This window comes from Macaca thibetana, chromosome 4 (assembly GCF_024542745.1).
Source record: "Macaca thibetana thibetana isolate TM-01 chromosome 4, ASM2454274v1, whole genome shotgun sequence".
Lineage (NCBI taxonomy): Eukaryota > Metazoa > Chordata > Mammalia > Primates > Cercopithecidae > Macaca > Macaca thibetana.
The window spans coordinates 158,796,813-158,824,369 of record NC_065581.1 but is presented as its reverse complement, the minus strand read 5'-3'; the positions used below and the strand labels follow the sequence as shown (position 1 = coordinate 158,824,369).

At 42.9% G+C, this 27,557-nt stretch overlaps 1 protein-coding gene across 15 annotated transcripts in view; it reads left to right on the top strand.

Annotated features, from left to right (window-relative positions):
* Positions 1–27,557, top strand: part of LPA (lipoprotein(a)) — a 161,158-nt gene that overhangs the window by 28,047 nt on the left and 105,554 nt on the right. For all 15 annotated transcript variants that reach the window (XM_050789212.1, XM_050789210.1, XM_050789211.1 and 12 more), the window contains 6 exons: positions 11,465–11,624; positions 15,480–15,661; positions 16,873–17,032; positions 21,031–21,212; positions 22,419–22,578; positions 26,574–26,755. In XM_050789212.1, coding sequence (XP_050645169.1) covers positions 11,465–11,624; positions 15,480–15,661; positions 16,873–17,032; positions 21,031–21,212; positions 22,419–22,578; positions 26,574–26,755 — 1,026 coding nt within the window. The remainder of the gene's footprint in view (positions 1–11,464; positions 11,625–15,479; positions 15,662–16,872; positions 17,033–21,030; positions 21,213–22,418; positions 22,579–26,573; positions 26,756–27,557) is intronic.

Genomic DNA, 27,557 nt, shown 5'->3' with positions numbered 1-27,557 from the left:
GACATTCTGTAGCCTTGCAATGGGAGCACAGCTGAGCCCTCCTTGGCCACCCTCTGCCGTGACCAGACAGAAAGCAGCTTTTGAACAGATTTATTGCCTTAGATTTGATCTCAAAGAAAAATCATGTGCAGTATTGGCCCCAGGTTCTGCTTCTTTACAGTTTCCTCTGAAATCCGGATGCCTGTCAACACCTTGGAAAAACTGAATTCTCCCCAACTAATAGTGGTGTGTCACTGTAGTAAGCCTAGTACATAAATGGCCTTCTTTATGGAGGAGCTGCATACCCTCCTTTTTTTTTTTTTTTTTTCTTAATTTTTGCCCAAGATGAGAACATAATTTAGTTCACTTTTTATTTATTCCCAACATCATCCATGCACCAACATTTTTGTAACTAAAGGAGGGACCATTCAGAAGGATGCTTATCAACTGTCAAAGTGACAGTGTTACAACCAAAGCATATATTGTAAGAAATCAAACAGTGGCCTCCAAGGTTCATTTCTACACAAGGATTAACAGATCAACATCAATATTGGTGCCACTGATGGTGTCCTACTTTTTTATCATGACATGGCAATCAAGAGCAAACATACGATTTATTCTTATTTAAGGTTTTATGGTTAGAGTAGGCAGATAGCTAGATATAAGCAGGAGGTGGAAGCCCCTGAGAAAGTGGAGGTCTGGAAAATCTGAAACCCCAGAGATTACCCAAGTCCTACATGCTAGATATGAGCGGAGGAGGGGGAATACGTAGGCAGAAAGAAATGCCCCTTAAGACGCCCAGCAGTCCCTCATTGTACAGTTAACTTTTCAGAATGCTGCTAGATACATACTGATAGGGAGGGAAGAGGACAAAGGAAAAATTCCTAAGGGGTACACAGTTGCAGTTAATATAGATCTGAGTGCTTTACAACCTTCTTTGGGTGGTGGCAAGGGGCAATGCAGCCATTAGGTAGAATTCATATCAAACAGCTGCATCACAGGTGTTAAAGAAGACAAGAAACATTGTACTTCTTGTATTCTTAATAATGACTTGCAATATTGTTTTTAGTATCATTGCAAACCTCTATAAATATGATTTTAAAAAGTATTTCTTTAGGTTGGAATTAGTTCTATGCATTGACTTGTCTTCCTGGGTTTCATTAGCCATATCTGTTGTGCTTTCTTCCTTACCACTGTTCATCTCAAACTCTTGAGATTAAAGTGCAGGCTCAGGAGGAAGCAAAGAGCTTCAAGACTCTCACGGACCTCCAGCACAGTGTACCTGCCTTATGGAAAAGTGGCCACACTGTTTTCTGCTCTGGCCCCTGCCCCTGCTACTCCTCAATGGGCAGAGCACAGCCACCCGGGCCCTGCCTGAACATTTTAGTCAGTGTTGGGTCTGTGCTTCTCTGGGAGAAAATCCCAGAGACAACCTGCAGCCCCTCTGCCATTGCAGCTGCAGCAGGACCGCCCTTAATGCCTTTGGGCTTGAGAAAGTAAAAGGGGACCTGGCCACTTCCCTGACACCTCCAGCACACAGCAGGGGTTAATTCCAGTTTCTCTTTCTTGTGAGCTTTCACCTGCTACTCTTCACTAGGCAGGGCTCCTGGCTTGGGCCCACAGTGCAGACACCTCACACTCAGCTGAACATTTCCACTGGCTGCACTCTGTGTTTTTGTGGGGTGGAGCTCCCAGAGGTGACTGAAAGTCCTTCTGCCACTGCCACTGCAGTTGTACTGCCCTTTGCTGTACTTGGACTAGGGAAGGAAAAATGATCCTGAGTGCTTTACTCACACCCCAGTGTGCCCCAGTCACCCTATGGAAAAGAGGCCAGTGTGTCATCCCTGCAAGCACCCTGAGGTCCCTGACCCTGCTGCCCCCAAGCTATGGAGTGAACAGGAAGCCTGAGCTTGCCTCAGGTCTGTGGTACACAGGGGAAGAGTGCTAAGCTGAGATCTGCAGCCAGCACTCAAGTGGGAGAGAAGCAATTATGAAGAAATACAGAGGAGCCATGTGGCTGAGCAAGACCCTACTTATTGGTTATTACATGTAAGACCCATCTGTTAGTTTGCAGCCCAAACTTCAATATCAAAAATACTTTGGTAATATATGCCCCTGTAAAACCATGAACAAGAATTCAGTCACAAATAAAGATCTTGTACATCACCTTGGCCCTCTGAAAATATCGAGAAGTGAAGTCAACTGACAATACTCAAATTATATCACAGTTAAAGGAACATCAGTACAGAAAGAACCAGCACAAGAATTCTAGCAACTGTCAAAGTCAAACTGTTTCCTTATCTCCAAATGATCACACTAGTTCTCCAGCAATGGTTCCTAACCAGAAGGAAATGACTGAAATCACAGACATAGAATTCAGAATCTGGATGGCAACAAAGAGCATTGAGATTCAGGAGAGAATTGAAACCTCTTTCAAGGAATCTAAGGAATGCAGTAAAACGGATTGAAGAGATGAAAGACAACCCATTTGAAAAAAGAACCAAGCCTCTCTGGTAGAGCTACAAAATTCACTATTGAATGTCATCATGATCAGAAGTATTAACAGCAAAATAGAAGTAGCTGAGGAAAGAATATCAGAGCTTGAATACTGTTTCTTCAAATTTACCTAATCAGACAAAAATAAAGAAAAAAGGATTTTAAAAAATGAATAAAGCCTCTAAGAAATATGGGGTTATGTAAAGAGACCAAATCTATGACTCATTGGTACTCCTGAAAGGGAGAGAGAGTAAGCAACTTGGAAAATATATTTGAGGATCTTATCCATGAAAATTTCTCCAATCTCACTAGAGAGTTTGACATACAAACTCAGGAAATTCAAAGAACCTCAATGATGTGGTATAAAGGACAACCATCCTTAAGATACGTATTTGAGGATATTAGTTTTGTTTATGTGATAGTTAATAACATCAACTTGATTGGATTGAAGGATACAAAGTATTCATCCTTTGTGTGTCTGTGAGGGTGTTACCAAAGGAGATTAACATCTGAGTCAGTGGGCTGGGAAGGCAGACCCACCCTTAATCTGGGTGGGCATCATCTAATCAGCTGCTAGTACAGCCAGAATATAGAGCTGGCAGAAAAATGTAAAAAGGCTAGACTAGCTTAGCTTCCCAGCCTACATCTTTCTCCTGTGCTGGATACTTCCTGCCATTGAAGCATAGATATAGACATAGATATAATATATCTATATCTAATATATTATTGGATATATATTATATCTATATCTAATATAGATATAGATATGTCTCCTATTAGTTCTGTCCCTCTAGAGAACCCCGACTAATACAGATTTTCATACCAGGAGTGGTTCTAGAGGAACAGAATATTAAGGATGGAGTTCTTTCATTGGTTTCGGGACTTCTGGTGTTGGCTGATTAATATGATTAGACCAAAAAATGCTAAGGACTCTACTTCTAATAGTATGGAGGACACTGATAGTACTTGGCCTGAACAGTTTAGAGAGTTATGCAAAATAAATGCATGTGACACTACTGATTCATCTCTTATGAGAGGCAAGGAGTTTAGTGACTCTATACATAATACCTTTGACTATATGTGGAGAACCAAGGAACATAATGAAGTTGGTTGGTTGCTCCTAAGTTCACTGGAGAAAGTAATGAAAGAAAATCATGATCTCAGGGAATCTTGTCTCCCGGCTTCAGAAGCAGATACTGAGCCACAAATCTGCTAAGATTGCCCTGAATGAGAGTCTTAACTCCTGTAGAGAAAGAGTTGAAATTGTGGAAAAACAGAGACAAGCTGTTATCATGCGAATAGCTGACCTGCAACAAGAGGTGCATGCACAGCCTTGCCAGGTGTTTACTGTTAAAGTGAGGGCTTTGACTGGAAAAAAATGGGACCCTGGAACTTGAAGTGGGAATGTGTGGGAGGACCCTAATGAAGCTGAGGACACAGAGTTTGTGAATTCTGATGAAACTTTTTTGCCAGAAGAAACAGTTTCCCCATCCCCAGTAGTGGTAACATCCTCTCCCTGACCTGTGCTGCCATTAGCCTTTCCACCTTTGTCTGAGGATATAAACCCTGCACTACCTGAGGCAACAATGATGGCCTCCCCTGAGGCAGTTGCCAGGCAAGATAATGTTGATTCTCCTCAGGAGGCACCCCTAATGCCCCTGAATGCTTCTAGACCTATAACTAGACTAAAGTCCTTGTGGGCCCCAGAGGTGAGTTTCAGAGTGTGATCCATGAGGAGGTGCATTACACTCTAAAAGAACTGCTTAAGTTTTCTAATTTATATTAGCAGAAATCTGGAGAATAGGCATGGGAATGGATATTAAGGGTATGGGATCATGGTGGAAGGGACATAGAGTTGGATCAAGCTGAATTTATTGATTTGGCCCTACTAAGTAGGGATTCTGCATTTAATGTTGCAGCTCGGGGACTTAGAAAAAGTTCTGATAGGGCTGGAAGCAGTGGCGCATGCCTGTAATCCCAGCACTTTGGGAGGCGGGGGAGGGCAGATCACAGGGTCAGGAGATTGAGACGATCCTGGCTAAAATGGTGAAACCCTGTCTCTGCTAAAAATACAAAAATTAGCTGGGTGTGGTGATGTGTAACTATAATCCCGGCTACTTGGGAGGGAGGCTGAGGCAGGAGAATTGCTTGAACCTGTGAGGCAGAGGTTGCAGTGAACCAAGTTCGCCCCACTGCACTCCAGCCTGGTAACAGAGCAAGACTCCATCTCCAGAAAAAAAACAAAAAAACAAAAAAAGGGTTATAATAGTTAGCTGAAATACAGATTATATGGATTAAAAGATGGTCCAATGTGAGTGAACTGGAAATGCCTGATCTTACTTGGTTTAATGTAGAGGAAGTGATCCAAAGGCTTAGGGAGATTAGGATGGTGGAGTGGATTAGTCACTTTAGACCTACACATCCAAGCTGGGAGGTTCCAGAAGACATACCCTTGGCCAGTGCTTTGTGAAATAGATTTGTGAGAGCAGCACCTGTGTTTTTGAAGAGCCCTGTAATTGCTCTTCTCTGTATGTCAGATCTAACAGTAGGAACCACAGTCACTCAACTACAAAATTTAAATACAATGAGAATAATTGGATCCTGAGGTAGCAGGGGCCAAGTGTCGGCACTGAACCATCAAAGGCAAGGTGGGCATAGCTACCATAATGGACAGCAGAAGCAAAGTGGCAATCAGAATAGTCTGACTCATGTAGAGCTCTGGCATTGGCTAATTAATCACAGTGTTCCTAGAAGTAAAATTGACAGGAAACCTACCGCATTCCTACTTGATTTATATAAACAGAAAACTGCCAGGTAGAATGGACAAAAGACTAATCTGAATTATAAAAACAGAGAATCATGGCCCCTCAATCAATTTCCAGACTTGAACCTGTTACAGTTCCAGAACCCACTGAATGAAGGGGAGGCTGGATCCCCTTGAGGAAGGACCCCACTAGGCTACTGACAATATATGCTGTTAATCTTTCTCCCATCTTTCCCCAAGGAGACTTCTGGCCTTTTACCAGGGTAACTGTGCACTGGGGAAAGGGAACTAATGAGACATTTCAGAAAGTACCGGACACTGGCTCTGCTGATATTGATTCCAGGGTATCCAAAACGTTATTGTGGTCCCCCAGTTAAAGCAGGGGCTTATGAAGGTAAGGTAAGTAATGGAGTTTTAGCTCATGTCTGACTTACAGTGGTTCCAGTGGGTCCCTGGACTTATCTTGTGGTCATTTTCCCAGTGCCAAAATGCATAATTTGCATAGACATACTTATCAGCTGGCAGAAATGCCACATTGGCTCCCTGACTGGTAGGGTGAGGGCTATTATGGTGGGAAAGGTCAAATGGAAGCCATTAGAGCTGTCTTTACCTAGAAAAATAAAAAATCAAAAACAATATCCTATCCCTGTAGGGACTGAAGTGATTAGTGTCACCATCAAGGACTTGAAAGATGGAGGGGTGGTGATTCCCACCACATCCCTGTTCAACTCTCCCATTTGACCTGTGCTGAGGACAGGTGGATCTTGGAAAATGATGGTGGATTATTTTAAGGTTAACCAAGTGGCAACTCCAATCGCAGCTGCTGCACCAGATGTGGTTTCGTTGGTTGAGTAAATTAACACATCTCCTGGTGCCTGGTGTGCAGCCATTGGCTTGGCAAATGGCTTTTTCTCCATTCATGTCCATAAGACCCACCAGAAGCAATTTGCCTTCAGCTGACAAGGCCAGCAATATACCTTTACCATCCTACCTCAGGAGTATATCAACTCTCCAGCTCTGTGTCATAATCTTATTTGGAGAGACCTTGCTCGCTTTTCACTTCCACAAGATATAACACTGGTCTATTACATTCATGACATTATGATGATTGGATACAGTGAGCAAGAAGTAGCAAACACACTGGACTTATTGGTGAGACATTTGTATGCCAGAGGATGGGAAATAAATCCAACTAAAATTTAGAGACTTTCTACCTTGGTAAAATTTCTAGGGTTCCAGTGGCATGAGACCTATGGAGATATTCCTTCTAAGGTGAAACATAAGTTGCTGCATTTGGCCCCTGTTACAACCAAGAAAGAGACACAATGCCTAATGGGCCTATTTGGATTTTGGAGGCAACACATTCCTCATTTGGGTGTGTTACTCTGGCCTGTTTATCGAGTGACCTGAAATGCTGCCAGATTTAAGTGCAGTCTAGAACAAAAGAAGGCTCTGCAACAGGTCCAGGCTGCTTTGCAAGCTGCTCTGCCACTTGGGTCACATGACCCCTCAGATCCAATGGTGCTTGAGGTGTCAGTGGCAGATAGGGATGCTGTTTGGAGCCTTTGGCAGGCCCCCATGGGTGAATCACAGTGGAGACTTCTAGGATTTTGGAGCAAGGCCCTGCCACTTTTGCAGATAACTACTCTCCTTTTGAGAGACAGCTCTTGGTCTGTTATTCGGCTTTGGTGGAAACTGAAATTTGACTGTTGGTCATAAAGTCACCATGCTACCTGAACTGCCTATCACGAACTGGGTGCTTTCTGACCCATCTAGCCGTAAGGTGGGTCGGCACAGTGACATTTCATCATCAAATTGAAGTGGTATATATGTGATAGGGCTTGAGCAGGTCCTGAAGGCACAAGTAAGTTACTTAAGGAAGTAGCTCAAATGCCCATGTTCTCCACTCGTGCCACCCCGCCTTCCCCCCACCGCCCAGCCTGCACGAAAGGCCTCATGGGGAGTTCCCTATGATCAGTTGACAGAGGCAGGGAAGACTAAGGACTGGTTCACAGATGGTTCTGCATGATATGCAGGCACCACCCGAAAGTGGACAGCTGCAGCACTACATCCCCTTTCTAAGTGCATGTGTATACTTGTGCTAAGAAAATATCTTTATTTTGTTTCCTTTGTTTTTCCTTTATCATGTGACTTTAGATTTATGGACTTCACATCAGCATTTAAGCATTTAAGTGTTGTTCGTATCAGCATTTAAGTATTGTTAACCTTATGTAATAACATTTGGTTTGGGGATTGGTGCGTTTCTGGTTGTATGAGGATGGTTGTATTATGTTAGGTATAATTATGACCTTATTATTATCTTTATTTGAAGATTATGTATGATTTCAGGATGTGTGTATGGGTTCAAGTTGACAAAGAGTGGACTTGTGATGGTTAATACTGTCAACTTGATTGGATTGAAGGATGCAAAGTATTAATCTTGGGTATGTCTGTGAGGGTGTGGCCAAAGGAGATTAACATTTGAGTCAGTGGGCTGGGAAGGCAGACCCACCCTTAATCTGGGTGCAAACCATCTAATCAAGTGCCAGTGTGGCCAGATTGTAAAGCAGGCAGAAAAATGTGAAAAGGCTTGACTGAATTAGTTTCCCAGTCTACATCTTTCTCCTGTGCTGAGTGCTTCCTGCCCTTGAACATCAGACTTCAAGTTCTTCAGCGTTGGGGGTTGGAGTGGCTTTCTTGCTTCTCAGCTTGCAAAGGGTCTGTTGTGGAACCTTGTGATCTGCTGAGTTAATACTACTTAATAAACTCCCCTTTATATATATATATCCTATTAGTTCTGTCCCTCTAGAGAACCCTGAATAATACAACTTATGTCATTAATCTCATTTATTGATTTGTGTACATTGAACCAACCTTACATCCCAGAAATAAAACCTACTTGGTTGTGGTGGATTAGCTTTTTGATGTACTCTTGGATTCAATTACTAGTATTTTATTGAGAATTTTTGCATCTGTGTTCATCAAGGATATTGGCTTGAAGTTTTCTTTTTTTGTTGTTCCATATCAGAATGATGACGACCTCATAGAATGAGTTAGTCTCTCCTCTTTGATCTTTTGGAATTGTTTCAGTAGGCTTTATGTCAGCTCTTCTTTATATGACTGGTATAATTTGGCTAGGAATCTCTCTGGTCCAGGGGTTTTTCTGGTGTAGGTTTTTTAGTACTGATTCAACTTCAGAACTCATTATTGAGTTCTAAAACTCACTTTCATGTACTCTTCAAAAGACTGTGTCTTCTTCTGTTGTTGGATGGGGTGTTCTCTCAAGGTCATTAGGTGAAGTTGGTTGCTGGTGTTCTTCTGTATCCTTACTCCTTGTCTTTCTCTTTTTTTTATTGACTGCTGAGGATTAATGGTGATGTGTCCAACTTTAACTCTAGATTAGTCTATTTCTCTTTTAGATTGCAACTCTGTTTTATATATTTTGAAGCTCTGTTATTAGGCACATGTGTATTTTGGATTGTTAGGTCTTCTTGATGAAATGAACGCTTTATCATTATGTAATGTCTCTTCTTATCTCTGGAAGCATTCCTTGTTCTGAAGTCTATTTGCACTGATATGAATACAGCCTTCACAGCTCTGTTTTCACTAGTATTTGTATATATTTTTCTCAGTTTTTAAATTGAGATGTTCAGACCATTTGCATTAAAGTAATTGTTAATAAGATTGAATTTAAATCTACCATCAAGTTGGTTATTTCTCCTTGTCCCGTTTAAACTTTCTTCCTTTTTTCATATTTTTCTGCCTTCATTTAGATTGAGTTTATCTCCACTACTTACTTATTAAATTAATTTTTAGTGATTTTATTATTTTCCACAATGTTTATAATATACCCTTTGATTTTTTCACATTCCACCTTCAAATGAAAGAATTCTACTGGATATATAGAAACCTTATATCATTGCACTTCTCCTTCCTCCCTCCCAAAATGTTGTGCTATTGCTCTTTGTAATAGAGGCTTACTTCTATTATGTTATAGCTCTCGCAATACATTGACACTATTTTTACCCTGAATAATCGGTTTTGTTTTAAAGTGATTATGACTACAAATATTTTGAATAATTTCTTTATTTTACCATTTCTGGTGCTCCTTATCTTTTATGGTGGATCCCACTTTCCATCTGGAGTCACATTCTTTCTGTGAAAAACAACCTTTAGCATTTCTTATAGCACGGGACTGCTGCTGCTGATGTCTTTCAGCTTTTCTTTTTCTGAAGAAGTCTTAATTTTGCGTTCAGTTTTTAAAAGTTATTTTGCTGAGTGTGGATACTGGGTTGAGAGTTTCATTCCTTGTATCACTTTAACAATGATGTTCCATTATCTGTTTTGAATAGTTTCTGACTAGAAATCTGATCTTTGTTTCTTTGTATTCAATAGTTCCTTTTTCTCTGACTGCCTTTAAGATACTCTCATTGTTTTTCAACAGTTTGACTATGATTTATTTATTATTAATTTTTCATATTTATTCTGCTTGAGGTTCCCTGAGCTCCTTGGATTTGCAGATTGTTGATTTTTATTGTTTTTATAAAATTCATAGCCATTATCTGTTCTGCTGTTTTTTTTTTTTTTTTTTTTTTTCCACTTCTCTCTCTCTGTATTCTTCTTTTGGGACTGTAAGTATTCAAATGTTAGATCATTCATGTAGTTTCATAAACCTTATATGCTTGTTCTGCTTTTTTTTGTCAGGAATTTTTTTTTTTTTTGTATCTGTGTTGGTTTGGATAAGTTCTAGTAAACTATGTTCAAGTTTATGGATTGTTTTGTTAGTTGTGTCTAGTTGGCTCCTCAGTGCCTTCAGAGAATTCTTCATCTCTGATATTATAAATCTCTTACTAGCACTTTCATGTTACTCTTTTCTATAGTTTCCATCTCTTTGCTGAAATTCTCCACCTATCCATGGATATTGTCCACCTTTACCAAAATATTCTTTAACATATTAACATAGGTATCAGACAAACCCAAACTGATAGTTTCCAGATGGTGTCTTTTCTGAGTCTGTCTGTCTTGATTGCTTTATTATTTAACAGTCGCTTATCTTCCCTCTTGAGTTTTTGGTGTGTCTTGTAATTATTTAATCAACCACTGGTTATCATAAATAGAAGAAGAGTAGAGATTGCAGTAAATATTATTTACGCTTTGAAATGGGCATCCATCTTCTCCTGAAAATATGTTTTGTGGTCAATTGAGTCAATCTAGTCACTAGTTGAACTGAATTTGGCATTTGTGCTTGTTGCTTTTATCTTAAATGCACCACAGGTTTAAATTCCTCCAGTGATGGGCTGCTGCTATCTTTTGCTTAGAGTGGGGCCTGGGGTGTGGAAGAATTTTCTCAGTGTTCCTGTCTATTCTTAGATTTTAGCAGTCGCTGCATCCCTGCACTACAGATGGGATATCTTCATACACATAATCTAACCCCATTGAAACTGCTCTTTCTCGTTAATGAATGCTCAATCTTTGGTGGAAATAAACAAATGCTGTATCTCCTGGAGCCACTTCAGTCTTAGTCAAGTTGTGCACACCTAGGCTTTGAAGGGAATGCATTCTCAGTGTTCTTGTGCCTTATTCGGATGGAACTTGAACGTGTGGTAGGTTTGGAGAGAAAGAGTAGCAGATGTCTGCTACGTTGCAATGCAGGATGCTGGGCACAAGAAAATTTCCTGTCTCTCCTCTAAGAAAATAAGATTTGATCATCTACCTATCCCTGAGAAGTGAAGGGCTTTGCCTGCAGTTCTAGATGCAGAACCATTTTCTCCCCCATTGCCCAGAAGCTTAAGGCTTTGGCTTTTCTGAGTAATGGTCTAGGGAATCGTGCAAGGTTTTCACATTTGACCCTGACAGCCAATCACCACCTACAGCTTGCAGTGCCAAATGTATCTCTTTCTAGTCTCTCCTGTCCTGTGTTCCTCATGAACATTAAGAAGAGATTTCTAAAAAAGAGCTTGCACGTGAGCATAGTTTCTGGTGAGAAGAATTCTGATATGTTAACTTCCTCTAAACCTTTAAATGAAATATTTCTAAGAACTAAATAAAGTTCCAGAATGCTATGAATCTATTCCTTGGGCTTTTTGCACATCTCTCTGCCTGCTAATCAAGAACAGAGAATGGTCATAATTCTCAAAGACTTTTTCCTGTTTGTGTCATAAATGACTTCACATGTTTTTCTGTTCTAAGAACTATTCAGCTTGATTTTTTCTGTTTTAATTTTAGCACTACCTGAGCAAAGCCATGTGGTCCAGGATTGCTACCATGGTGATGGACAGAGTTATCAAGGCACATCCTCCACCACTGTCACAGGAAGGACCTGCCAAGCTTGGTCATCTATGGAACCACATCAGCATAATAGAACCACAGAAAACTACCCAAATGCGTATGTCATTAATCTTACAGTAAGCAAAACAAGGTCCAAGTAAAATTTGTCTTAGAAAAGGTGTACATCAAGCTAACTTCTTACAACTAAATTTTTCTCACGCACAGAATGCATGGCAAAATGTGTGAGGAACATTACTTTGAGCAAAGAGTCTGACAGAAGAGAAATGTTAAGCTGGCTCTCTTTCCTAAGAGTTTGATAAAATCAGGAGAATATCTGGAGGTGGTGAGGTCACAATAATGGAAAATCGGAATGTTTACACAGAGTCAGCTTCAACAACACTCACTAAAGGTCAATGTGATATTTACCTCTTGAAATTCTATCATTCTAATCTCCAATTCTTGAAGTGAAGGTTGTGTTGGCCTTTTCTGTCTTGGCTAACAAGGAAATTATATGTGCATCTCTATGGAGAAACGGTATTTTTCTATATCTGTGTCTATTCCAATGGGTAGAAACACCCCGGGTCCTGAGCAGCTGTGGTCTGAAGGAATACAAGTTGCCAGGAAGAGAAAAGCAAAGACAAGAAGGCAGATGAAAGTAAGCAATGAGACAGATGTGAAAAACTAAAAGGTGTGGGAAGATAGAAGCTGGGTTCTGACCACACCATGGCCAGTCTTTCACACATAAGTGACTACCAAAGACAAGAAAAAATGATATACACATGTTGTACAATAGACAGTAGAGGACCAAGAATATTGTGAGAGAGAGAACAATGATATCAACTCAACAGATGCACTGGTTTTCTTCCTGGATGCCCTTCCTGCACCAAAGAGCAAGAGATGGAGCCCAAAAGAACTGTAGCCATCTTGCTGAAGAGAGGAGAGACATTATAGTTTGGGATTATTCAGGTGGCTAGGATTTTCTAGGCCTGCTAAGAATGACAACAGATTTGTGGAGGAAAGGAGCTCTAGGAATATGCATAGAAGTCTCCTCGAGTCGTTGGCTAAACATGAAGCTGCATGTACACAGAAAATAGGTCCACAAGAAAGTAGGGCAAATAACATCTATGGAAGAATAGCAACTACAATAGAACAGTGAGCTCAATAAATATGACAGAGCTCAAATAGCAATAAGGGATATTGGAATTCGGACCAGACAAAGGAGAGAGACTTCACTGAACATCTTGGGCATTCAGTAGAGACCCAGGAAAAGCCATACTTCAGGAGTAGAATTAGTATATTCTTACAATAAAGGCGGCTCCAGACAAACAATAGCAAAGGTGAAAAGCAAGTCTCCAAGCATCAGAATGATGTCCAAGTCAATGAATTGCCTGTGAGAGGAAAACTCAACCATCAGAGGTAAACATCAAAGTCAAGTGGCTTAGTTATGCAGTATCCACAATGCGAAGCCTAAATATAAAACTTGAGTACACATAGAAACCTTTTAGTGTGACCCAGGAGCAGGAGAAAAATCAGTCAATACAAACAGATCCAGAAGAGACAGAAATGTTTAGAATATGGAGTGAAACAGATACCTTATCCAGAGACAGAAACAATATAAAGAGCCAAATCAAAAAAAGAATGACTAAGAGATATGTCTTAAAGGAAAAAACTACTGGATGGCCTCCCCATCGAGATAGATATTTCAGAAGAAAAAAGTAAATGAAAAATAATTGCAAAGAACCTACAGAACCAGATACACACACAAAACACACGCATGCAGACACACTCAAACATGTATAAGCTTACAAACACACACACATCCACAAATGCTGAAAAATGAAATCAACCGAGCCACACAGACGTGAAGGAAAACATAAAAAGATTTCCTACATGTGGGAAGCAAGACACAGAAAGGGGGAAGGAGATTGGAACAGAAATATATACCAAAAGCAAGAATGACTGAACACTTTCCAAATATAAAGAACATTTAAAAATCACAGACTCGAGAAGCTCAATGGATCAGAAAAATAATTTCTAAAATGAAAATTATAAGATGCCACTGGGTATAAGGCAGTTCAACTGTCAGAGGGCAAAGACATAATACACAGAAAAATCTCATAAGGAACAGGAAAAACAAAAATCTGTGTCTTGCTAGGGGAACAGTGATACAAATGATTAATGTGACCACATCAGAAACACTGCAACCCAGGAACAAGATAATAACATTAAAATAATAAACATAAGAAGGAAGAGCTCAACTGAGAAGACTACATCCAGAAATAAAATGCCTTAAAGATCATACATGTTGGATAAATGCATATTGTGCACTCCCCTAAAGAAAGAACCCAGAAACTGTAAGAATTCGAAATCAGCAGGCTCATGTAACAAGAGAGGTGACCTGAAGGGATTATGTAGAAGAATAGTAAAACAACGGAATTTTCTGCAGCCCACCTAATGAAGAACTTAGAAATTCACAAATGTAGAGGAAAATGCTGAATGTGTTCTTGATCAAATTTCTATAACTTTTTAAATGAGAATTGACTACTTGAAGCAAAATGATACAAATATATTTAACTTTAGCATATGTAGAAGTAAAAATTTGAACAGGTAACATAAATCATGTAGGGAATAATGGGAAGTGTAGCACTGTAAGTTCCTTCCTCATGCACGAGGGTATGTAATATTAATAAAAGGTTACTATGTGGGTTCAAAGGGATATGGCAAATCCTAGAACAATCACAAAGTTTGGAAATCTGAGGTTTCAGGTGTAATGAGAATATTCCATGCGTTCCAAAGAGCGAAGCCAAGGAAGAAAAGGAAGTCTTTCAAGAGTTCAGGCTCTTATACATCCAGTTGTTGATTGAACGAGCTTCCTGGAATGGAGGGTCTGGGGTTGAGACTAGGTCACAACTGTAGAATCTCGAGAGAGGGAGTGTTGGATCCCCATGGACCATAACACGTTTCCTAATTCCTCAGGCAGTCACAGGTCATGAATGTGAGGATACTGAGACATTGGAGCAACATACTCGGGAGGCATAAGGAAGAGCGAATGCTTCAAGATGCCCACAGCCCAAACTCCTCCCCTGCTTTGCCCCCTTCTTCATTGTTTTCTGCTCCTCCATAGCTGACCAACCTCTTCAGATCTCTTAGTCTACCCTGCTGTCTTCCTTTATGCCATGGGTCCCACTGTTCTTTCAACTCATCCCCTTTCCCTCAGTCCCACAGTGGCTGCGGCCAGCAGAGGATAGATTGAGAGCAAGAGAGAAGGTCCTGCCGAGGAACCCATTCTAGAGATACTGCATCCTGCCTGGGAGCAAGTTTTCCAGGGCAGCTTTGAGAAGTGTTGCAGAGATAAACCTACATGACACATGTGATATGGGAATGCCAGACATACTATTTGCACAATGCATTTCCATGTGAAACGTAGAGCTTTTTCACTATGTATTGAGTACCTAGTGTGTGGAGGTTGACCTGGAAAGGCTATCCTTCTGGATGCCGTGTTTTCTCTGAAGAACTACGTGTTAGTTGCATCTCCCACATTAGAATGTGAAGTCCTACCGAGAGAGAGAGGGAAAGCTAGACAGATACAGATACTTCTGTATGTGAATAAACAATGGCACAATACAGATGTCAAAATCCATACCAGTAATTCCAGAGAGATGGATTGGGTAGATGGCAGAAGGTGAATAGTCTGATCATTTGTTGGCCACGTGTATGCATTATCTCAGTGTCTCTAAGACGCATTTTCTGCTTTAGATTTTAAAAAAATCATAATAATCTATTAACTAAGAGAAATGTGCAGAGAGAATTAGCGATTGAGAGCCATTTGTGCTTGTGGCAGTCATATGGTACTTTTAAAAGGTATATGAAAAAGGCATCGGTAATGACCTTGCTGCAGCACAAAGGTGACGGTGTGGGGTGCCTCTGCATGGTGTCCCACCTCTTGTGACATGTATCGTTTTGGAATTTCCAGTGGCTTGATCAGGAACTACTGCAGGAATCCAGATCCTGTGGCAGCCCCTTATTGTTATACCATGGATCCCAATGTCAGGTGGGAGTACTGCAACCTGACACAATGCTCAGACGCAGAAGGGACTGCCGTCGCACCTCCGAATGTCACCCCGGTTCCAAGCCTAGAGGCTCCTTCCGAACAAGGTAAGGAGCCTGTGGCCAGACATCTACACGCTTAGAAGCTGGGATGAAAAGCCATGGAAATTCCCAGTGGTGCGGCCGCTTTCAATGGTCCACGGATGCTCGAGTGTTGACTGAGTTCTGCCATGTAGGAGGAAGCCTGCGTGCACTCTCTGGGGGAGTCAGCGGAGTGATTTCTGGTACAACGTGGGTGGGCTGTGTCTTTAGGATGGGCCCAAACCCTCCAGGGTGATTGCCTGCACAAGTCACCTCGTTGTAAAACGGACTATCTCAGTGTCTTAGCCAACATTTTTATTGTGACATGCTCTGAGGTGTGTGACTCTTTCCAAGCCAGGAAGCATTTCCAAGGATTGCTTCAAGTAGACAGCATTGGGTGCAATCTTCCGCATTGCAGATTCCGAGAAATATGACTCTGGAGCCTGTCGCCCTCGAGAAACCTAACAGGGCTTCCTTAATTCCATATCGCCCTGGGTCTGTGGAGCAGTACATGAGCTCCCAATGCTCTAAGGCTCTGCAGCCCTAGGCTTTGAAGGGAGTGATTTCTCAGTGTTCTTAAACCTCTTTGTGATGGCACTTGTACCTGGGAGGGGTCTGGAGAGAAAGAGTAGTAGACTTCTCCTTTATTGCAATTCAGGATGCGGGGCAGGAGAGGATTCCCTCTCTCCTCCAAAGGAATAAGCTTTTGGCCTGCACACATCCCTGAGAAGCAAAGTGTCGTTGCCTTCAGTCAGATATAGAGGACCGTTTTCTGCCCCATGGCCCGGAAGCCAAAGGCCTTGGCTTTCATGAACAACGGTCTAGGGAAACATACCTGTCCCCGCCTCTGTCCCCGACAGCCGATTACCACCTGCAGCCCGCATTGCCAAATGCAGTGCCCTTTGCTCGATCCTGCCCATGAACATTCAGTAGAGTTTCCCAGAAAGGTGGTTGCTCGTGAGCGCACTTTCCAATGAGGAGAGCAGTCTGATCTGTTGTGTTTCTCTAAGGTTGCAGGTGAAATATTTCCAAGAACTGACTACGGTTCTAGAATGGTAGGAATCTGTTGCTTTGGTGTTGGTTTGTTGGTTGGTTTTCTCACATCCCTCGGTCTACGGATAAGGAAAAGAGTACGGTCGTAATTCTCATAGACTCCTTCCTGGTTGTGTCATCAGTGGCTTCACATGTATCTCTGTTCTCAGAGATCCTCAGCTTGATTTCTTCTGTTTTCCTTTCAGCACCGACTGAGCAAAGGCCTGGGGTGCAGGAGTGCTACCACGGTAATGGACAGAGTTATCGAGGCACATACTTCACCACTGTGACAGGAAGAACCTGCCAAGCTTGGTCATCTATGACACCGCACTCTCATAGTCGGACCCCGGAAAACTACCCAAATGGGTATGTCTTTGTTCTTTACCGTAAGAGAAGAAAGGGTCAACTGAAGTTTCTGTTAGAAGAGACGTGCTTCAAGCTGAGTTCTCCGAACTCAACTTGTGTCAGACGCAGATGGCGTAGCAAAATGTCTCAGGATGATTGCCTTGGAGCTACGGGTCTGAGAGAAGAGAACTGTTAAGCTGCCTCTCCTTCCTCCTAGTTTTATGGAGCAGAAGGGACATCTGGAGGCGAGGACATCACATGATGAAGAAAGTCAGAATGGCAAACGACCAAACACTTAGATTACCCTTCCACAACACCCACTAAGGGTCAATGAAGACTTTCCAATTGGAATTCTGTTATTCTGACTTCCAATTCCTGAAGGGAAGGTTGTGTTTGCCTTTTCTGTCTGGGCTCATGAGGAAAGATAGGTGCTTATTTATGGACAGGTAAATGTATCTCTTTCTACGTCTGGGGGAGGGAAACACTCGGCCTTAAGTACCAGTGGCCTGAAGGGATACGGGTTCGCAGCAAGAGAAGAGCCAAGGCAGGAAGGCAGATGAGAGTGATGCTGAAAAGAGACGGATGCTGAAAAGCAAAAGGGATGGGGAGATGGACAGAAGCCTGGGTCTGAGCACCCCAGGGCCAATTTTTTGGCCAGCAGCGACTACAAAAGACATGGAGAAATGGTTTCTCCATGTGGGAGAGGAAATGGTAGAGGCCCTAGCGTATTGAGAGAGGGGCAGTGATGAGCTCAACTCCATAGATGCCTTGTCTTTCTTCCTGGATAGCCTTCCTGCAGTGAGTAGCAAGGAGATGGAGCCCAAGCAGACTGTAGCCATCTTGCTGAAGGTAACGGAGGGATTGGAGTTTGGGATGATTCCGGTAGCTAAAACTTTCTAGGTCTGGCAGAAATAAGACCTGGTTTGTGGAGGAAAGGAGCTCTACAACTACGCATAGAAGTCTCCTCCAGTTGTTGGTCTGACATGACGCTGCATGTGCACAGAAAATGTTCCACAAGAAAGTATGGCAAAGAACATTTACTGAGGAACAGCAGCTACAAGAGAACAGCAAGCTCAATAAAGAAGACAGAGATCACATAGCACTGTGGGAGACCGGAGTTCTTACCAGCTAGACGGGAGAGTCCTCACAGAACACGTTGCGAATTCCGTGGAGACCCCAGAACAGCCATAATTTAAAAGTGGTATTAAGATATTCCGAGAATACAGTCAGCTGCAGACAACCCCTTTCATAGCTGAAAAGCGAGTGTCCAAGCATCAAATCGGTTTCCAAGTCAATGAACTGCCAGTGAGAGGAAATCTCAAGTCTCTTTACAAGTAAACAAGAAAGTCAATTGGCTCAGCTATGAGGTACCCCGAGAGTGAGTCCTAAATTTAAACTTTGACTACATGTCGGAAAGCATTTCGTGTGATCCATAACCAGGAAATAAATCAGGCCATACAAACAAGCTCAGAAATGACAGAAATGATTAGAATTGCGTGAAAATTTGACATATCATTATGACAACCGATTTCAAATATTTAAACAAATGAATATGAAACAAACCAGATATCATGTCAAGAGAAATTAACAGTATAGAATAGCCAAATCAAATTAAAGAACTAATATAAAAACAGTATGTCTTAAATGAATAAATTACTGCATGGCCACCTGATCAAGTTGGACATTTCAGAAGAAAAAATTAACCAAACCACAATTCTACAGAACCTACAGAACTAGTTACACACACACACACACACCCAAATTCAAAACACACCCGTACACGGACTCACGCAAAATCTCACAATTTCTCTCACACACAAGGACACTCCTGGAGAAATAGTGAAATACGAAATCAACCGAGCCTCACAGACACGTAGGAAAATATGAAAAGATTTATTGCATGTGGGAAGCAAGTCACAGAATAGAGCAAGGGAGTTTGGAGTAGAAGCAAGTGCCGGAATCAAGGATGGTTGATAACTTTTCAATTATGAAGAACGTTGACAAAATCACGGTTTCATGAACCTCTAGGGATCAAATAGGAAATTTCAGAAAGAAACAAACAAACAAACCAACAAACAGAAAAAAAAACCGTGTGTGTCGTACTTCTGTACATCACAGTTTGAAGGTAACAAGGCACAGGCATAATACGAAGAAACATCTCAGGAGAAAGTGGAGGAAAAAGAGCTGTGTCTTCCTAGAAGTACAGTGATACAAATTGCTAATGCGTTCACCTCAGAAACACTGGAAGCCGGATGCCAGGGAATATTATTAAAATGATAATCTGCAACCAGAAGAGATCACCGCGAATGCTGAATCCAGCAATAAAATGCCTTGATGACGATCTCTGTTGGATAAATGCATATTGTTCACTGCCCCAAACAAAGCAACCAGAAACTGCCAGACTTTGGAATGAGCAGCCTTATGTAACAAGAGACGTGACCCGAAGGAATTAGATAGAAGAAGAATAGAAGAAGAAGGGAACTTTCTGCAGCCCACATAATGTAGAATCCAGCAATTCGCAAATGTAGATAGATGTAAATGCAAAATTTTCTTGATCAAATTTCTATGTCTTTTTCAATGAGAGTTGACTGCTTGAAGCAGAATGATAGCACTATGTCTAAGTTTAGCATATGTAGAGGTAACAGGTTGAACAGGTAGCATAAATCATGCAGGTAATAATTGGAAGTGTACCACTGTGTCTTACCTCATGCACGATGGTATGTAATATTAATAAAAGGTTACTGTGTTGGGTTCCAAGGGATATTGCAAATCCTAGAGCAATCGCAAAGTTTTGACCTCTGAGGTTTATGTTATAATAAGAATATTCCATGCATTCCAAAGAGGGAAGCCAAGGAAGAAAAAGAAGTCTTACAAGAGCTCGGGCTCTTATACATCCAGTTGCTGATTGAACCAGCTTCCTGGAATGGAGGGTCTGAGGTTGAGACTAGGTCACAATTGTAGAGTCTCTAGAGAGAGAGTGTTGGATCCCCATGGCCCAGAATACATTTCCCATTTTCTCAGGCAGCCACAGGTCATGAATGTGAGGATACTGAGAGGTTGGAGCAAGGTTCTTGGGAGGCATAAGGAAGAGCGAATGCTTCAAGATCCCCGCAGCCCAAAGTCCTCCCCTGCTTTGCCCCCTTCTTCATTGCTTTCTGCTCCTCCCTAGCTGTCCGACCTCTTCAGATCTCTTGGTCTACCCTGCCGTCTTCCTTGATGCCATGGGTCCCACTGTTCTTTCAACTCATCCGCTTTCCCTCAGTCCCGGAGTGGCTGCGGCCAGCAGAGGATAGATTGAGAGCAAGAGAGAAGGTCCTGCCCAGGAACCCATTCTAGAGATACTGCATCCTGCCTGGGAGCAAACTTTTCAGGGCAGCTTTGAGAAGTGGTGCGGAAAGAAACCTACTTGACCCACGTGATACGAGAATGACAGACAGTAATAGTATTTGCACAACGCGTTTCCATGTGAAACGTAGAGCCTTTTCACTCCGTTTTGAGTACATAGTATGGGAAGGTTGACCTGGAAAGGCTGTCCTTCTGGATGCCATGTTTTCTCGGAAGAACTACATGTTAGTTGCAACTCCCACTTTAGAATATGAAGCCCTACCGACAGAGATACGCAGAAGTAGACAGATACAGATACTTTTGTGTGCGAATCAACAATGGCACAATACAGGCGTCAAAATGCGTACCAGTTATTCCAGAGAGATGGATTGGGCAGAAGGTAGAAGGAGAATAGTCTGATCATGTTTTGGCCACGTGTATGCATTATCTCAGTGTCTCTAGGAAGCGTTTGCTCCTTTAGATTTACAAAAATATAATAATCTCTTAAGTATGAGAAATGTGCAGAGAGGATTAGTGATTGAGAGCCATTCGTGCTTGTGGCAATCATATGGTACTTTTAATGGGTATATTAGAAAGGCACCAGGAAGACCATGTTGCCGCACAAAGGAGAGGGTGTGGTAACCCCGTGCATAGTGTCCCACCTCTTGTGACATGTATCGTTTTGGAATTTCCAGTGGCTTGATCAGGAACTACTGCAGGAATCCAGATCCTGTGGCAGCCCCTTATTGTTATACCATGGATCCCAATGTCAGGTGGGAGTACTGCAACCTGACACAATGCTCAGACGCAGAAGGGACTGCCGTCGCACCTCCGAATGTCACCCCGGTTCCAAGCCTAGAGGCTCCTTCCGAACAAGGTAAGGAGCCTGTGGCCAGACATCTACACGCTTAGAAGCTGGGATGAAAAGCCATGGAAATTCCCAGTGGTGCGGCCGCTTTCAATGGTCCACGGATGCTCGAGTGTTGACTGAGTTCTGCCATGTAGGAGGAAGCCTGCGTGCACTCTCTGGGGGAGTCAGCGGAGTGATTTCTGGTACAACGTGGGTGGGCTGTGTCTTTAGGATGGGCCCAAACCCTCCAGGGTGATTGCCTGCACAAGTCACCTCGTTGTAAAACGGACTATCTCAGTGTCTTAGCCAACATTTTTATTGTGACATGCTCTGAGGTGTGTGACTCTTTCCAAGCCAGGAAGCATTTCCAAGGATTGCTTCAAGTAGACAGCATTGGGTGCAATCTTCCGCATTGCAGATTCCGAGAAATATGACTCTGGAGCCTGTCGCCCTGGAGAAACCTAACAGGGCTTCCTTAATTCCATATCGCCCTGGGTCTGTGGAGCAGTACATGAGCTCCCAATGCTCTAAGGCTCTGCAGCCCTAGGCTTTGAAGGGAGTGATTTCTCAGTGTTCTTAAACCTCTTTGTGATGGCACTTGTACCTGGGAGGGGTCTGGAGAGAAAGAGTAGTAGACTTCTCCTTTATTGCAATTCAGGATGCGGGGCACGAGAGGATTCCCTCTCTCCTCCAAAGGAATAAGCTTTTGGCCTGCACACATCCCTGAGAAGCAAAGTGTCGTTGCCTTCAGTCAGATATAGAGGACCGTTTTCTGCCCCATGGCCCGGAAGCCAAAGGCCTTGGCTTTCATGAACAACGGTCTAGGGAAACATACCTGTCCCCGCCTCTGTCCCCGACAGCCGATTACCACCTGCAGCCCGCATTGCCAAATGCAGTGCCCTTTGCTCGATCCTGCCCCATTCAGTAGAGTTTCCCAGAAAGGTGGTTGCTCGTGAGCGCACTTTCCAATGAGGAGAGCAGTCTGATCTGTTGTGTTTCTCTAAGGTTGCAGGTGAAATATTTCCAAGAACTGACTACGGTTCTAGAATGGTAGGAATCTGTTGCTTTGGTGTTGGTTTGTTGGTTGGTTTTCTCACATCCCTCGGTCTACGGATAAGGAAAAGAGTACGGTCGTAATTCTCATAGACTCCTTCCTGGTTGTGTCATCAGTGGCTTCACATGTATCTCTGTTCTCAGAGATCCTCAGCTTGATTTCTTCTGTTTTCCTTTCAGCACCGACTGAGCAAAGGCCTGGGGTGCAGGAGTGCTACCACGGTAATGGACAGAGTTATCGAGGCACATACTTCACCACTGTGACAGGAAGAACCTGCCAAGCTTGGTCATCTATGACACCGCACTCTCATAGTCGGACCCCGGAAAACTACCCAAATGGGTATGTCTTTGTTCTTTACCGTAAGAGAAGAAAGGGTCAACTGAAGTTTCTGTTAGAAGAGACGTGCTTCAAGCTGAGTTCTCCGAACTCAACTTGTGTCAGACGCAGATGGCGTAGCAAAATGTCTCAGGATGATTGCCTTGGAGCTACGGGTCTGAGAGAAGAGAACTGTTAAGCTGCCTCTCCTTCCTCCTAGTTTTATGGAGCAGAAGGGACATCTGGAGGCGAGGACATCACATGATGAAGAAAGTCAGAATGGCAAACGACCAAACACTTAGATTACCCTTCCACAACACCCACTAAGGGTCAATGAAGACTTTCCAATTGGAATTCTGTTATTCTGACTTCCAATTCCTGAAGGGAAGGTTGTGTTTGCCTTTTCTGTCTGGGCTCATGAGGAAAGATAGGTGCTTATTTATGGACAGGTAAATGTATCTCTTTCTACGTCTGGGGGAGGGAAACACTCGGCCTTAAGTACCAGTGGCCTGAAGGGATACGGGTTCGCAGCAAGAGAAGAGCCAAGGCAGGAAGGCAGATGAGAGTGATGCTGAAAAGAGACGGATGCTGAAAAGCAAAAGGGATGGGGAGATGGACAGAAGCCTGGGTCTGAGCACCCCAGGGCCAATTTTTTGGCCAGCAGCGACTACAAAAGACATGGAGAAATGGTTTCTCCATGTGGGAGAGGAAATGGTAGAGGCCCTAGCGTATTGAGAGAGGGGCAGTGATGAGCTCAACTCCATAGATGCCTTGTCTTTCTTCCTGGATAGCCTTCCTGCAGTGAGTAGCAAGGAGATGGAGCCCAAGCAGACTGTAGCCATCTTGCTGAAGGTAACGGAGGGATTGGAGTTTGGGATGATTCCGGTAGCTAAAACTTTCTAGGTCTGGCAGAAATAAGACCTGGTTTGTGGAGGAAAGGAGCTCTACAACTACGCATAGAAGTCTCCTCCAGTTGTTGGTCTGACATGACGCTGCATGTGCACAGAAAATGTTCCACAAGAAAGTATGGCAAAGAACATTTACTGAGGAACAGCAGCTACAAGAGAACAGCAAGCTCAATAAAGAAGACAGAGATCACATAGCACTGTGGGAGACCGGAGTTCTTACCAGCTAGACGGGAGAGTCCTCACAGAACACGTTGCGAATTCCGTGGAGACCCCAGAACAGCCATAATTTAAAAGTGGTATTAAGATATTCCGAGAATACAGTCAGCTGCAGACAACCCCTTTCATAGCTGAAAAGCGAGTGTCCAAGCATCAAATCGGTTTCCAAGTCAATGAACTGCCAGTGAGAGGAAATCTCAAGTCTCTTTACAAGTAAACAAGAAAGTCAATTGGCTCAGCTATGAGGTACCCCGAGAGTGAGTCCTAAATTTAAACTTTGACTACATGTCGGAAAGCATTTCGTGTGATCCATAACCAGGAAATAAATCAGGCCATACAAACAAGCTCAGAAATGACAGAAATGATTAGAATTGCGTGAAAATTTGACATATCATTATGACAACCGATTTCAAATATTTAAACAAATGAATATGAAACAAACCAGATATCATGTCAAGAGAAATTAACAGTATAGAATAGCCAAATCAAATTAAAGAACTAATATAAAAACAGTATGTCTTAAATGAATAAATTACTGCATGGCCACCTGATCAAGTTGGACATTTCAGAAGAAAAAATTAACCAAACACAAATTCTACAGAACCTACAGAACTAGTTACACACACACACACACACACACAAATTCAAAACACACCCGTACACGGACTCACGCAAAATCTCACAATTTCTCTCACACACAAGGACACTCCTGGAGAAATAGTGAAATACGAAATCAACCGAGCCTCACAGACACGTAGGAAAATATGAAAAGATTTATTGCATGTGGGAAGCAAGTCACAGAAAAGAGCAAGGGAGTTTGGAGTAGAAGCAAGTGCCGAATCAAGGATGGTTGATAACTTTTCAATTATGAAGAACGTTGACAAAATCACGGTTTCATGAACCTCTAGGGATCAAATAGGAAATTTCAGAAACAAACAAAAACAAACAAACAACAAACAAAAAAACCGTGTGTGTCGTACTTCTGTACATCACAGTTTGAAGGTAACAAGGCACAGGCATAATACGAAGAAACATCTCAGGAGAAAGTGGAGGAAAAAGAGCTGTGTCTTCCTAGAAGTACAGTGATACAAATTGCTAATGCGTTCACCTCAGAAACACTGGAAGCCGGATGCCAGGGAATATTATTAAAATGATAATCTGCAACCAGAAGAGATCACCGCGAATGCTGAATCCAGCAATAAAATGCCTTGATGACGATCTCTGTTGGATAAATGCATATTGTTCACTGCCCCAAACAAAGCAACCAGAAACTGCCAGACTTTGGAATGAGCAGCCTTATGTAACAAGAGACGTGACCCGAAGGAATTAGATAGAAGAAGAATAGAAGAAGAAGGGAACTTTCTGCAGCCCACATAATGTAGAATCCAGCAATTCGCAAATGTAGATAGATGTAAATGCAAAATTTTCTTGATCAAATTTCTATGTCTTTTTCAATGAGAGTTGACTGCTTGAAGCAGAATGATAGCACTATGTCTAAGTTTAGCATATGTAGAGGTAACAGGTTGAACAGGTAGCATAAATCATGCAGGTAATAATTGGAAGTGTACCACTGTGTCTTACCTCATGCACGATGGTATGTAATATTAATAAAAGGTTACTGTGTGGGTTCGAAGGGATATTGCAAATCCTAGAGCAATCGCAGTTTTGACCTCTGAGGTTTATGTTATAATAAGAATATTCCATGCATTCCAAAGAGGGAAGCCATGGAAGAAAAAGAAGTCTTACAAGAGCTCGGGCTCTTATACATCCAGTTGCTGATTGAACCAGCTTCCTGGAATGGAGGGTCTGAGGTTGAGACTAGGTCACAATTGTAGAGTCTCTAGAGAGAGAGTGTTGGATCCCCATGGCCCAGAATACATTTCCCATTTTCTCAGGCAGCCACAGGTCATGAATGTGAGGATACTGAGAGGTTGGAGCAAGGTTCTTGGGAGGCATAAGGAAGAGCGAATGCTTCAAGATCCCCGCAGCCCAAAGTCCTCCCCTGCTTTGCCCCCTTCTTCATTGCTTTCTGCTCCTCCGTAGCTGTCCGACCTCTTCAGATCTCTTAGTCTACCCTGCCGTCTTCCTTGATGCCATGGGTCCCACTGTTCTTTCAACTCATCCGCTTTCCCTCAGTCCCGGAGTGGCTGCGGCCAGCAGAGGATAGATTGAGAGCAAGAGAGAAGGTCCTGCCCAGGAACCCATTCTAGAGATACTGCATCCTGCCTGGGAGCAACTTTTCCAGGGCAGCTTTGAGAAGTGGTGCGGAAAGAAACCTACTTGACCCACGTGATACGAGAATGACAGACCGTAGTAGTATTCGCACAACGCGTTTCCATGTGAAACGTAGAGCCTTTTCACTCCGTTTTGAGTACATAGTATGGGAAGGTTGACCTGGAAAGGCTGTCCTTCTGGATGCCATGTTTTCTCGGAAGAACTACATGTTAGTTGCAACTCCCACTTTAGAATATGAAGCCCTACCGACAGAGATACGCAGAAGTAGACAGATACAGATACTTTTGTGTGCGAATCAACAATGGCACAATACAGGCGTCAAAATGCGTACCAGTTATTCCAGAGAGATGGATTGGGCAGAAGGTAGAAGGAGAATAGTCTGATCATGTTTTGGCCACGTGTATGCATTATCTCAGTGTCTCTAGGAAGCGTTTGCTCCTTTAGATTTACAAAAATAGTAATAATCTCTTAAGTATGAGAAATGTGCAGAGAGGATTAGTGATTGAGAGCCATTCGTGCTTGTGGCAATCATATGGTACTTTTAATGGGTATATTAGAAAGGCACCAGGAACGACCATGTTGCCGCACAAAGGAGAGGGTGTGGCGTCCCCGTGCATAGTGTCCCACCTCTTGTGACATGTATCGTTTTGGAATTTCCAGTGGCTTGATCAGGAACTACTGCAGGAATCCAGATCCTGTGGCAGCCCCTTATTGTTATACGATGGATCCCAATGTCAGGTGGGAGTACTGCAACCTGACACAATGCTCAGACGCAGAAGGGACTGCCGTCGCACCTCCGAATGTCACCCCGGTTCCAAGCCTAGAGGCTCCTTCCGAACAAGGTAAGGAGCCTGTGGCCAGACATCTACACGCTTAGAAGCTGGGATGAAAAGCCATGGAAATTCCCAGTGGTGCGGCCGCTTTCAATGGTCCACGGATGCTCGAGTGTTGACTGAGTTCTGCCATGTAGGAGGAAGCCTGCGTGCACTCTCTGGGGGAGTCAGCGGAGTGATTTCTGGTACAACGTGGGTGGGCTGTGTCTTTAGGATGGGCCCAAACCCTCCAGGGTGATTGCCTGCACAAGTCACCTGGTTGTGGACTATCTCAGTGTCTTAGCTTTTTATTGTGACAGGCTCTGATTTGACTCTTTCAAGTAGGAAGCATTTCCAGGGATTGCAAGTAGACAGCATTGGGTGCAATCTTCCGCATTGCAGATTCCGAGAAATATGACTCTGGAGCCTGTCGCCCTGGAGAAACCTAACAGGGCTTCCTTAATTCCATATCGCCCTGGGTCTGTGGAGCAGTACATGAGCTCCCAATGCTCTAAGGCTCTGCAGCCCTAGGCTTTGAAGGGAGTGATTTCTCCGTGTTCTTAAACCTCTTTGTGATGGCACTTGTACCTGGGAGGGGTCTGGAGAGAAAGAGTAGTAGACTTTCTCCTTTATTGCAATTCAGGATGCGGGGCACGAGAGGATTCCCTCTCTCCTCCAAAGGAATAAGCTTTTGGCCTGCACACATCCCTGAGAAGCAAAGTGTCGTTGCCTTCAGTCAGATATAGAGGACCGTTTTCTGCCCCATGGCCCGGAAGCCAAAGGCCTTGGCTTTCATGAACAACGGTCTAGGGAAACATACCTGTCCCCCGCC